This window comes from Rhinopithecus roxellana, chromosome 9 (genome assembly GCF_007565055.1).
Source record: "Rhinopithecus roxellana isolate Shanxi Qingling chromosome 9, ASM756505v1, whole genome shotgun sequence".
In the NCBI taxonomy this organism is placed as follows: Eukaryota; Metazoa; Chordata; class Mammalia; order Primates; family Cercopithecidae; genus Rhinopithecus; species Rhinopithecus roxellana.
The window spans coordinates 134,115,718-134,127,740 of record NC_044557.1 but is presented as its reverse complement, the minus strand read 5'-3'; the positions used below and the strand labels follow the sequence as shown (position 1 = coordinate 134,127,740).

Below are 12,023 nucleotides of genomic sequence, written 5' to 3'. Positions count from 1 at the left end.
TCACCATGTTGGGCAGGCTGGTCTTGAACTCCTGATCTCAGGTGATCCGCTCACCTCAACCTCCCGAAGTGCTGGGATTACAGACGTGAGCCACTGTGCCTGGCCAAAAATGGAAATTTACTTTCAGTTAAGGTTAATCCCCAGCAGTTAACAGCGGGGCTTGGAGTATGGCCTCAGCTCACCTATTTATTATGTTTGAGGGATCTGCATGTTTTTCACTGTTAGATTTGTTTACAAAGTTATTTTGGTACCTCTGCATATCTTTAAAGAAGAAAGTAGTCCAGAGAGCAGGTTTTTGAAGAAGAAAAACGTCTAAATATAGTTAAGTGTTTATCTCACTAATCTTTACCTGTCATTATTTAACCTAGTTCTGGTTTTACTCTCATATTTGAATTAACTATTTTTCTTTTTTTGATAATTAAGCAAATTTCAAATCCAAATGGATTTATTCCCCTCTTCCCATACAACTTACGAATTCAGACCGTGCTCTTTTGAATTCAGAAACTTACGAATTCAGAAACGGCTCTTGTGGCTGCTTAAGCTCCCCTTTCTGCTTCCTTGTGTTTTTGTCTACATAACAGCCAACGCTGTTTTTACTTGATAGGTTAAGTTAACATAAATAAAAGGGCAGTCTTAGTATTCCCTCTTGCTTTTCTGTTCCTGGCTTTCCTGTATTGCCATCCATGAGAATAAGCTAAGAAGTCTTTTATCTTTAATGTACAATAAGTGGTTTATATGTGAAACGCTGTAATGACTTTTTTCTCCATCAGAAATTATTCTTAGCATCTTTAGGTGTTCCAACTAACAGCTTCATTTTCAGAAGAATTACCACATGCTATATAGTCCTTAGAATGTATCACTAATTTATATAGTTATTCAATTTCCTCAACAACATTGGGCCATGGTTAATAAAATAGGTTTTAGATAGAAGCTATTTCGAGTTCAAAACTCTACTTATAGGATATGCATATATCCTTTTCTCTCAGAGAGTATTATTGAAGTTCCTCTTAAGCAGAACTTGATGAGGCTTAAAGTTATGAAATACCTTATCTAATCAGAAAGTAGATATTATTACTATTCATATTACCTACTATATATGAAAGATGAAATAGCAGGAAAGCTGGAGTTACTAGGCTGAAGTGTTTTGTGCCTAACGTTTATTTATTAAAGAGGGAAGTGCTAAGAAATGTTTAAAAGTTAATCTTTCCAATTTCTAGGAGGCTAATTCTTATTGTTAATTTATTTCAGTGCCAAACCAACTGACTTTGATTTCTTAAAAGTTATTGGAAAAGGCAGCTTTGGCAAGGTAAGAGTGTTTTGTGAGGTTTTTATTTGGTTTTGGTTTTTGTTTTTTTTCTAGAGACAGGGTCTCACTCTGTTGTCCAGGCTGGACTGTAGTGGTACAGTCATAGCACACATGAACTCTTGGGCTCAAGCCATCCTCCTCAGCCTCCCGAGTGGCTGGGACTATACTCATACACCACCACGCCCGGCTAACTTTTCACTCTTTTGTAGACAGGGCCTTGTTATCTTGCCCAGGCTGATCTCAAATTTCTTTCCTCAAGTGATCCTCCCACCTTGACCCCGCAAAATGCTGGGATTACAGATGTGAGCTACCATCCCCAGCCTAAAGTGTTTTTATTTTCTCATACAGTAAATAAGTACTTAAGGAATTCATGCTTTATGGGTGGGAGCCACAGGACTTTTTGGCTTGCAGGAAATGGAATTAAGATACTTTCCCCACCCTCAAAATACTAACAGTAATTAGGGAGAAAAGGCATCTACTCAAATTCTATAATAAAATTCACTTATTCAGAAGGTATTTGTTGAGCACCTACTATGTGCCAGGTACCCTTCTGGACCCTGGTTAGAAAATTACAGAATTTCTAACCAGGTAGTGACATGGTTACTACCTTTGTGGTGCTTACAATCTAGGGTTGGGGGAATAGTCGATTAAAAATATTCAGTTGGCTGGGCGCGGTGGCTCAAGCCTGTAATCCCAGCACTTTGGGAGGCCGAGACGGGCGGATCACGAGGTCAGGAGATCGAGACCATCCTGGCTAACACGGTGAAACCCTGTCTCTACTAAAAAATACAAAAAACTAGCCGGGCGTGGTGGCGGCGCCTGTAGTCCCAGCTACTCGGCAGGCTGAGGCAGGAGAATGGCGTGAACCCAGGAGGCAGAGCTACCACTGCACTCCAGCCTGGGTGACAGGGTGAGACTCCATCTCAAAAAAAAAAAAAAAATTCAGTCAAGTAAATAAGTACAAATAATAATAGCAGTGCAGGAAATGAAGAATAGGGTGAAATGACAAAGGACAATAGGCAGCTGAGGGAAGATTCCCACTTACATAGCTTTTCAGAAGACATGCTATTTAAGCCAAAGCTGGAAAGACCAAAATGAGCAGCTGTGTAAACAGCAGTTTGAGAAGGAAATGAATGTGTAAAGACCCTGCTTATTTTCTTACGGTGTCAGATGAATCATGTAATTTGACAGTATAGCCATACCAAGGAACGATAATCACTTAAGGCCAGGGTTAACAGAAAAGCATCATAGATGAAGTTATCAGAATCATCGAATATATTTAAGTGCTTTTTTGCACTGTACTTCAGTCTTCAGTAAAAATGGAATATGTAAGTGTTTAATCATATTTTGCTGTATTTGTAGCTTTTGGTAACTCCAGTTTGTTTTCTGAGTTTCCTTGAGACTAGCAACTGTGGCTATGCGATTAAACCCATGTGTGTTTATTCACTCAGCAAATATATATTATCTGCTACATGCTGAGTATTGTGCTAGTATAAGCAATAGAAAGTTAGAAATGAATCCTGCTCTCGAAATCCCCAAAATTCTATTGGAATGCTAGAGATAGTTGTCATTAAGAAAAAAAAATTATCTGTCTTTAAAAACAAAATTCTGTCATTAAAAACAAAAGCATTGTGGCACATACCTGTAATCCCAGCTACTCAGGATCCTGAGGCAGGAAGATCACTTGAGTTCGGGAGTCCAAGACCAGCCTGGGCAACATAGAAAGACCCCATCTCAACAAAAAAAAAAAAAAAAAAAGGCATTATCTTTTGGAAACTTAATGTTTAGATCTAGAGTCTTAACCAGGATTTGGTTCTTGCATATAATGGGAGGCATAGCATCACAGTTCATTTTTGTCCATGTGGATAACCAGCTGATCCTATATAGTTTATGAAAACTTTTTTCGCCATCTGATGGGCCACCTGATCTCCAGGGGCCACCTTATGTATCCACTATTTATACCTTCACAGACCTGTTTTTAGAATTTTTTTTTTTTGGAGACAGAGTATCACTTCGTCGCCCAGCCTGGAGTGCAGAGTGCAATGGTGCTATCTCCGCTCACTGCAGCCTCTGCCTCCCAGCTTCATGTGATTCTCCTGCCTCAGCCTTCCGAGTAGCTGGGATTTCAGGCACACGCCACCATGTCTGGCTAATTTTTGTATTTTTAGTGGGGACGGGGTTTTACCACATTGGCCAGGCTGGTCTTGAACTCCTGACCTCAAGTGATCTGCCTGACTCAGCCTCCCAAAGTGCTGGGATTAGAGGCATGAGCCATGAGCCCACCCTCTTTTTAGATTTTAAGTTTTGTATTTCTGTTTCTAGATGGCATTTCTTTTCGTTTTCTGTTCATTGGCCTGTCTGTTTATCCTGACACCAGTACCACATTGTCGTGACACCTGTAGCTTGATATGCAACAGAATTAAGTCCTCCCTTCTTATTCTTTTTTTTTTTTTTTTTTTTTTTTTTTTTTTGAGACGGAGTCTTGCTCTGTCGCCCAGGCTGGAGTGCAGTGGCCGGATCTCAGCTCACTGCAAGCTCCGCCTCCCGGGTTCACGCCATTCTCCTGCCTCAGCCTCCCGAGTAGCTGGGACCACAGGCGCCCGCCACCTCGCCCGGCTAATTTTTTGTATTTTTAGTAGAGACGGGGTTTCACCGTGTTAGCCAGGATGGTCTCGATCTCCTGACCTCGTGATCCGCCCGTCTCGGCCTCCCAAAGTGCTGGGATTACAGGCTTGAGCCACCGCGCCCGGCCTCCCTTCTTATTCTTCAAGAGACTATTCTTAGCCCTTTGCATATCAATATAAATTTCAGAATCAGCATGTCAGTTTCTGCAAAAATTCTATTTGAATTTGATTGGGATGGCAATGACTCTGTAGATCAATTTGGGAAGAATTATCATCTTTACAATATTGTGTTGTCAAATCCGTGACTGTGCTATATTATTTTGTTAATGTAGCTCATCTTTAATTTTTCTCAATAATATTTTATGGTATTCTGTTTAGGATTTTTGCATATCTCTAATTTAATTAGATTTATTCCTAGGTGGATTTTTTTTTTTTTTTTTTTTGGAGACAGAGTTCCGCTCTTGTTGCGCAGGCTGGAGTGCAGTAACACAGTCTCAGCTCGCTGGAACCTCCACCTCCTGGGTTCAAGCCATTTTACTGCTCCCGAGTAGTTGGGATTACAGGCGCATGCCACCACGCCCTGCTAATTTTGTATTTTTAGTAGAGACAGGGTTTCTCCATGTTGGTTAGGCTGGTCTGGAACTCCCAACCTCAGGTGATCTGCCCACCTTGGCCTCCCGAAGTGCTGGGATTACAGGCATGAGCCACCGCGCCTGGCCAGGTGTGTTGTTTTTTTTGCTGTTGAAAATTGGTGTTAATTCTTGAAGCTGAGTATATGCGTTACCTATGACACATTGGTTCTACTCCCTAGTTACGTATCCGACCGAAATGAATATCCACTAGGAAAGGTATATACAGGAATGCTTATAGCATCATTATTCATAAATAATCTATCAGCAAGAGAGTAGATACATTGTACCATTTAATGGAATATTCTGCATAACACAGAAAATATGAGAACTATGCTGTATGCCGTGATGTTAATGAATATTTCATATAATTTAGAGTAAAAGAATTAAGACAGACAACTTTCCATATGATTCTAATTACATGAAATTCAAAAAAGGGCAAAAGTTATCTGTGTTATTTCAAGTTGACATGGTAGTAGTTAGTTACCTTTGAGAAGGAGAAGGGTGAGTGTTGACTGGGATTTAGCAAAAGAGAGGCTTTAGGCTACTGGCAGAGGTTTTTTTTTCTTTGAACTGTATACTGGTTACATAGCTGTATTCACTTTGTAACAATTTATTGAGCTGTAGTGATGAGTTTTTCTATATGTATGCTATGTTTAATACAAAAATTAAAATCTTGCAAAATGATTAGAAACCAACAAAGTGCAATAAAACAAAAGAAGGCCAGGTGCGGTGGCTCACGCCTGTTATCCCAGCACTTTGTAAGGCTGAGGCAGGTAGATCGCTTGAGCCCAGGAGTTTGAGACCAGCCTGGGTAACATGACAAAACCCCATCTCTACAAAAAATGGAAAAATTAGCCAGGTATGGTGGCACACGCCTGTAGTCCCAACTATTTGGGAGGCTGAGACAGGATGATCACCTGAGCCTTGGGAAGGTCAAGGCTGCAGTGAGTCAAAATTGTACCACTTCAAGATACTCTAGATTTCTTCAGGTTCTTTAAAGCCTCTGCATGCGACCCAGCCCACTATAGAAATCCATGGCACTTTTTCCTCTGAACTCTTCTGAATTTAAAACCTGTTAAGAAAAATCTCAGTATGAAAGAGTACATTTTGATTACCTAAAAAACATTTCCTTATCCTTGTTAATATACCCATGAAGTTTATAATAGTATTTTCTACGGTCAGTATTCTCTCCTGAAAGTACAGGAGACTTCAGGATTCAGGGCTGGAGCACATGCGTGCACACACACACAAAGTTCTCAAGCAGTGTAGATTTGGGCACTTAAATTTAGTTTAAAAATCTCAAATATCAACACATTAAGTGACTACAAAATGGTGCCTGACTACTTGACTTTTAAAACAAAAACATGATCTAGGTCTCTTATGGACTCCTTTTTACAAAATTTAAGAAGTATTGATGTATTGACAAGTGAATTATTTCTATCAAAATTTGAAATTTCTAATGGTATACACTAATGTTTAACTATAACAGGTTCTTCTTGCAAAACGGAAACTGGATGGAAAATTTTATGCTGTCAAAGTGTTACAGAAAAAAATAGTTCTCAACAGAAAAGAGGTAAAATAAAATAGCTGTTGCTTCTCCCAAGCCCATTTTCTCAATTAAGAGAGTTGTTTTCTGGTGTATAATACAATTGATCTTTTGCCTTTTTTCCAGCAAAAGCATATTATGGCTGAACGTAATGTGCTTTTGAAAAATGTGAAACATCCATTTTTGGTTGGATTGCATTATTCCTTCCAAACAACTGAAAAGCTTTATTTTGTTCTGGATTTTGTTAATGGAGGAGAGGTGAGTTTTATAATGAGTTTTCTAATATTAATAGTTTAGAAAAATAGCATAAAGTCAAAGTTTTTCTTGTAAGTTTTAGAAGGACAGTATAAAATCAGCAGCTTTTCATAGCAATAATATTCAAGGTACTGGCTGAATACAATGCAGGATGTGGAGGATTGTAATACAGAGCTTTTAAGCATATGGTATGGTTGAAAAGGTTCATAAAAGAACCTTGATATGAAGCTGCTGGCTTCATGGACAGATTTGTCACTAAACTATATAGCAAGAATAACATATTGAAATATTAGAATAAAACGTGATTTGTAATTTAGGCAATTATCTCAACAGTTGCATACAAATATTACTCCAGGTTCTCATTTTCCAAGATGTGCAAATTTAATCAGATGCGATAGTGCTCTAATAAGGGGCTCTGTGGTGGTAGCTTGGCTCAGTGGTTTGCACCTTTAGTCTCAGCTGCTAAGGAGACTGAGACAGGAGGATCACTTGAGCCCAGGAGTTTGAGGCTACAGTAAGCTATGATTGCACTGCAGCCTGGGTAACAGAATGAGACCCCATATCTTTAAAAACACACACACACACAAACAAAAAAGGCTTTATGATAAAGTCTGTTTTGGAAATGTTTCATGTTATATCGTTTCTTGGTGATTCACAGTATGCCTCAGCGTGTTAAAGACTTTGAGAAATTCTGTCTTATACAAAGTCAGGATATCTTTTTTTTTTTTTTTTTTGAGACAGTCTCGCTCTGTCACCAGGCTGGAGTGCAGTGGTGTGATCACAGCTCACTGCAGCCTCAACCTGCTCAAATCCAGAATATAAGATAAGAGAATTTTTTAAAACCATGCAGTCGGCCGGGCGCGGTGGCTCACGCCTGTAATCCCAGCACTTTGGGAGGCTGAGGCGGGTGGATAATGAGGTCAGGAGATTGAGACCATCCTGGCTAACATGGTGAAAACCTGTCTCTACTAAAAATACAAAAAATTAGCAGGGCGCGGTGATGGGCGCCTGTAGTCCCAGCTACTCGGAAGGCTGAGGCAGGAGAATGGCGTGAACCCCGGGAGCGGAACTTGCAGTGAGCCAAGATTGCACCAGTGCCCTCCAGCCTGGGCGACAGAGTGAGGCTCTGCCTCAAAAACAAACAAAAACACCATGCAGTCCCCTTTTTTGTTTCAACCAATCTCTTAAGTATTATGCAAAACTCTGATTCAGATGGATATTGAAATACACTTTGGGAAATGCTGCTATTATAATAATTACTTCCATTGAGTATTACTTAGTATCCACCACTCTGGCTCTTTGTACATATAATTTTACCTTCACAACAACTATAGTAAGACTGACTGAGGCACAGAGAAGCTAGGTAGCTTGTAGAAGTAATGTGGTTAGTATCAGAGGCAGGGATTGAACTCAGGCAGCCTGATTCCAGGATCTAGGCAGCTGACTTCTCAACCCTCACACCTTTCTAATTTGTTTGGTCTTTGACCTGTGAATGTCTTAAAAATCATTTTAACTAATAGGTATTGTCATATCTTTACAAAGGGATCTTTCATCCCCCAATCTCAGAGCAGAAAATCACTGTTTCAAGATTACTGTAGTACATTTAACTGTAGAATAAAGGGAACTATAAGGAAAATTAGTTAATATTCTGCAAAACCAAAAGATGGTCAGACACACCTAGATCATTTTAGGGAAAGATTGTAAAAAGAATGATTATTCACCTTTATACATCTGTGACAAAAGTCCCTTAAGGCCAGGTGTGGTGGCTCAACACCTATAATCCCAGCACTCTAGGAGGCCAAGGTAGGTGGATTGCTGGAGCCCAGGAGTTCAAGACCAGCCTGGGCAACATGGCGAAACCCTGTCTCTACAAAAAAATAACAAAAATTAGCTGGGCATGGTGGCATGCCTCTGTAGTCCTCAGGAGGCTGAAGTGGGAGGATTGTTTGAGCCCAGGATGTCATGGCTGCAGTGAGCCATGATCACACCACTGCACTCCAGCCTGGGTGACAGAACAAGACACTGTGTTAAAAAAAAAAAAAAAAAAATCCCTTAAAACTCTTCAGTGTGGAGGCAAGATTATGCATCTCTCAGGCATCCTGATTCACTGATGCAGGTGACCCCGTATTGTTTTCACCTAGAAGGTTTTCATTTAATTTTGTGTGTGCCCGAGTGCTGACAGGTAAAGAGAATTTATTAAGGCTTGGCACTTTGCAATTATTTTACATGCATTATGTCAGTAAATCACAACTCCTTCAGAAGACACTATTATGCCCGTTTAATGAAATTCTCTTTCTTATTTATTTATTTATTTATTTATTTATTGAGATGGAGTCTCTCTTCACCAGGCTGGAGTGCAATGGTGTGATCTCAGCTCACTGCAAGCTCTGACACCCTGGTTCAAGCGATTCTCCTGCCTCAGCCTCCCGAGTAGCTGGGATTACAGGCATGTGCCATGACGCCGAGCTAATTTTTGTATTTTTAGTAGAGACAGGGTTTCGCCATGTTGGCCAGGATGGTGTCGAACTCCTGACCTCATGATCCGCCCACCTCAGTCTCCCAAAGTGCTGGGATTACAGGTGTGAGAGACTATACCTGGCCAAAATTTTCTTATTTATAAGTAAGAAAATTGAGGTTCAGAGAGGTTAAATAACAGTCTCAATGTTACAGTGTTCTAACAAGTGTCAGGCCCTGGATTTAACCTAGATATCTCAACTGCAGAGCCCATTCTTAAGTGCCACCTTGTGTCTTTGAAATGTTCATGAGAAGCATCTAGTGCAGGTGAGATCCCACTGCAAGCTCCCTGCTTTATGTGTGGTTTCTTCGTGCTCTTTTAGGGCTCTGCTTCTGAGACCTTTTTGTACAGTGACTGCTCACTGGCAAAGATTGAAAGAGGTAGGCTTATCATCTGAAAGATGCAAGATAATGAAAAAAGGAGAATAAAATACAATAGAATGCCAGGGTGGGTGGAGGAGAAGTTGAGTGGGTAATAGGTAAACAAGGGTTAAAGATGAAGAGAAAAGTTAGAGGCAGGAGGAGTGTGGTTTCCATACATTAATACTCTTATTTTCCCCCAGTGTTCATACTTAGAAATTTAAACCTTGACATATGAATACTTAGCTTTGTATACTACCTCATATCTTTTTCAGAGCAAAGTAAAATAAAAACAAGTAGGTTTTATGAATACTTGGCAGATAAGCAAGCCTCTCTGAGCCTCAGCTTCCTCATTGATTTTCTGCATCAAAGTCATTGGGTAAAGTCCACATAGGAGACATCAACATTAAGGTGGTGGTCAAAATCAACAGAATGGATCAAGTTACCTGGGAAGGGTATTTGGAGAAAAAATAACACTGGACCGAGGGCAGAAACTGTGTCATCCCTGCATTTTCCGAGGCCAGAAAGGAGCAGAGATGGAATTCACCAAGACTCAAGAAGAGATTTTTATCTTAGAAGCCAAGGGACCCAGTGGGAACTTCCCCCACGCAGTAACCTTAGTTAAAGGCCAGGTTATAAGAAATAAATTAAAAATTAGGAAGTATAAGAAATGAACTAGAGAGTCCAACTGCTGTTTAGCTGTAGCCAGTTGCTGCTGCTGTGAAGAGTAGGCCTAATGGTCCAGAGCTTATCTTTTTTTAAAAAAGAAACTAAAACCGTGAATTTTTACCCCCAAATTCCCAGTTTTTAATGTTACCAACTAATTTAGAGTTTTTGAAAAACAGTATTTGGCTCAAGTAAATTATATCTATGGAGATACATACTCATATGGTTATATTTGTTCTGCTGGGCACTAGTTTTTAATCTCTGAATAGTGGTTTTTTTTTTCAAATGGAAAACATAGTCCAGAAAGGCTCTGTAAGATAATTACATGGCAATATCAAGATCATTGATCTTCATTGATAATCTTTTCCAGAGCAGTTGCCTGGAAGGGTGAGGACATTATTGCATTGAGTAGTAAATGGGAGATGAGTGACATTAGCAAGGGTAAACAAAGACAACGTGGTTAAAGAGAGAGAATGATTGTTAGGTGGGGAGATGGATGAAGGGGAGTCACAGTTCTGTGCCTTGTTATGTTTTTAGCTCACGTTCAAAGTAACAAAGAACAATTCCTACCTTGTATTTACCAAATATATTTGTCTAATGCTATGTGTGAATGATCCTAACATTCTGTCTCTCCTACCCCTCAACCAATTTTACAGCTTTTTTTCCACTTACAAAGAGAACGGTCCTTTCCTGAGCACAGAGCTAGGTTTTATGCTGCTGAAATTGCTAGTGCATTGGGTTACTTACACTCCATCAAAATAGTATACAGGTACAATTTTTAAATATACTTGTAAAAATTACATATAACAGTATTTTATTTCAGGTTTGTATTCAGTTTTGCTTTTCCTTCCTTTTAATTTGGTAGAGACTTGAAACCAGAAAATATTCTTTTGGATTCAGTAGTAAGTATTCTCTTTTAAAAATCTACTAGTTCTCAATTTTTGTTGTTGCTTTTATGCTTAGTGCAAAAAAAAGTCTCAGAGATTCTGTACTGTGTTATTTTATTTATATAACATTCTCAAAATGACAAAACTGTAGAGATGGAGAACAGATTAGTGGTTGACAGGGTCCAAGGGGATAGAGAGTGCAAAGATAAAGGGGTAGCATTAGGGAAGTTCCTTTGCAATGAAACAGTTGTGTCTTGATTGTGGTGGTTGTTACATGAATCTATACATCTGTATTGTGTAGAGCTAAGCACACACACATAGCATGCATGTAAAAAGTGAAAACTGAATAAGGTTGACAGTCTGGTTAATAGTATTGTACTGATGACAATTTCCTCTGTATACTATTTTGCAATTTCCTGTGGATCTATAATTAGGTGAAAATAAAAGGATTTTAAAAACTGTTAATTTATTGGCTGGGTGTGGTGGCTCACACCTGTAATCCCAGAACTTTGGGAGGCCGAGGTGGGCGGATCACTTGAGGTCAGGAGTTCAAAACCAGCCTGGGCAACATGGCGAAATTAGCCAGGTGGCATGCACCTGTGGTCCCAGCCTCTCGGGAGACTGAGGCATGAGAATTGCTTGAACTCAGGAGGCAGAGGTTGCAGTGAGCTGAGATCGCATCACTGCACTCCAGCCTGGGCGACAGAGTAAGACTCTGTTTCAACAAAAAAGAAAAACTTACTGAAAAATTGTCAATTCCTATTTATGCACTGTTTTATCTTACCACCCCTGTATTTGTCAGGGACATGTTGTCTTAACAGATTTTGGGCTTTGTAAAGAAGGAATTGCTATTTCTGACACCACTACCACATTTTGTGGGACACCAGAGGTAAGAAATATACCTCATTGTCATTCATATAATCATGTATAAAATGCAAATATGAATTACAGATTGCATATATAAATTTAAAATAAGAAAAGTAGAATAAAAACTGTCATTTCAGCTTCCAGCCAGCTGGAAATATCTGATAATCATGCCTTGATAGTTGGGTATTTTTAACTGTGATTGTTAGGTATGCAAGACCCTTTTGAATAATCCAACAAATATAAATTATGTTTATTTGTTTTTAATGTGAGAAGTTTACCTTAAACTTCTTTACACATTTAATTATATTTCTTTTTTTGTTTCTGTTCTAAAATAAATATTGTAGAAAATTATATTTCTAATCCTTT

General features: G+C 39.3%; 1 protein-coding gene across 9 annotated transcripts in view; it reads left to right on the top strand.

The window, feature by feature from the left end:
* The window catches only part of LOC104668803 (serine/threonine-protein kinase Sgk3), a 194,785-nt gene that overhangs the window by 163,104 nt on the left and 19,658 nt on the right, over positions 1–12,023 (top strand). For all 9 annotated transcript variants that reach the window (XM_030937860.1, XM_030937862.1, XM_030937861.1 and 6 more), the window contains 6 exons: positions 1,249–1,306; positions 6,052–6,135; positions 6,235–6,366; positions 10,560–10,672; positions 10,769–10,805; positions 11,593–11,679. In XM_030937860.1, coding sequence (XP_030793720.1) covers positions 1,249–1,306; positions 6,052–6,135; positions 6,235–6,366; positions 10,560–10,672; positions 10,769–10,805; positions 11,593–11,679 — 511 coding nt within the window. The remainder of the gene's footprint in view (positions 1–1,248; positions 1,307–6,051; positions 6,136–6,234; positions 6,367–10,559; positions 10,673–10,768; positions 10,806–11,592; positions 11,680–12,023) is intronic.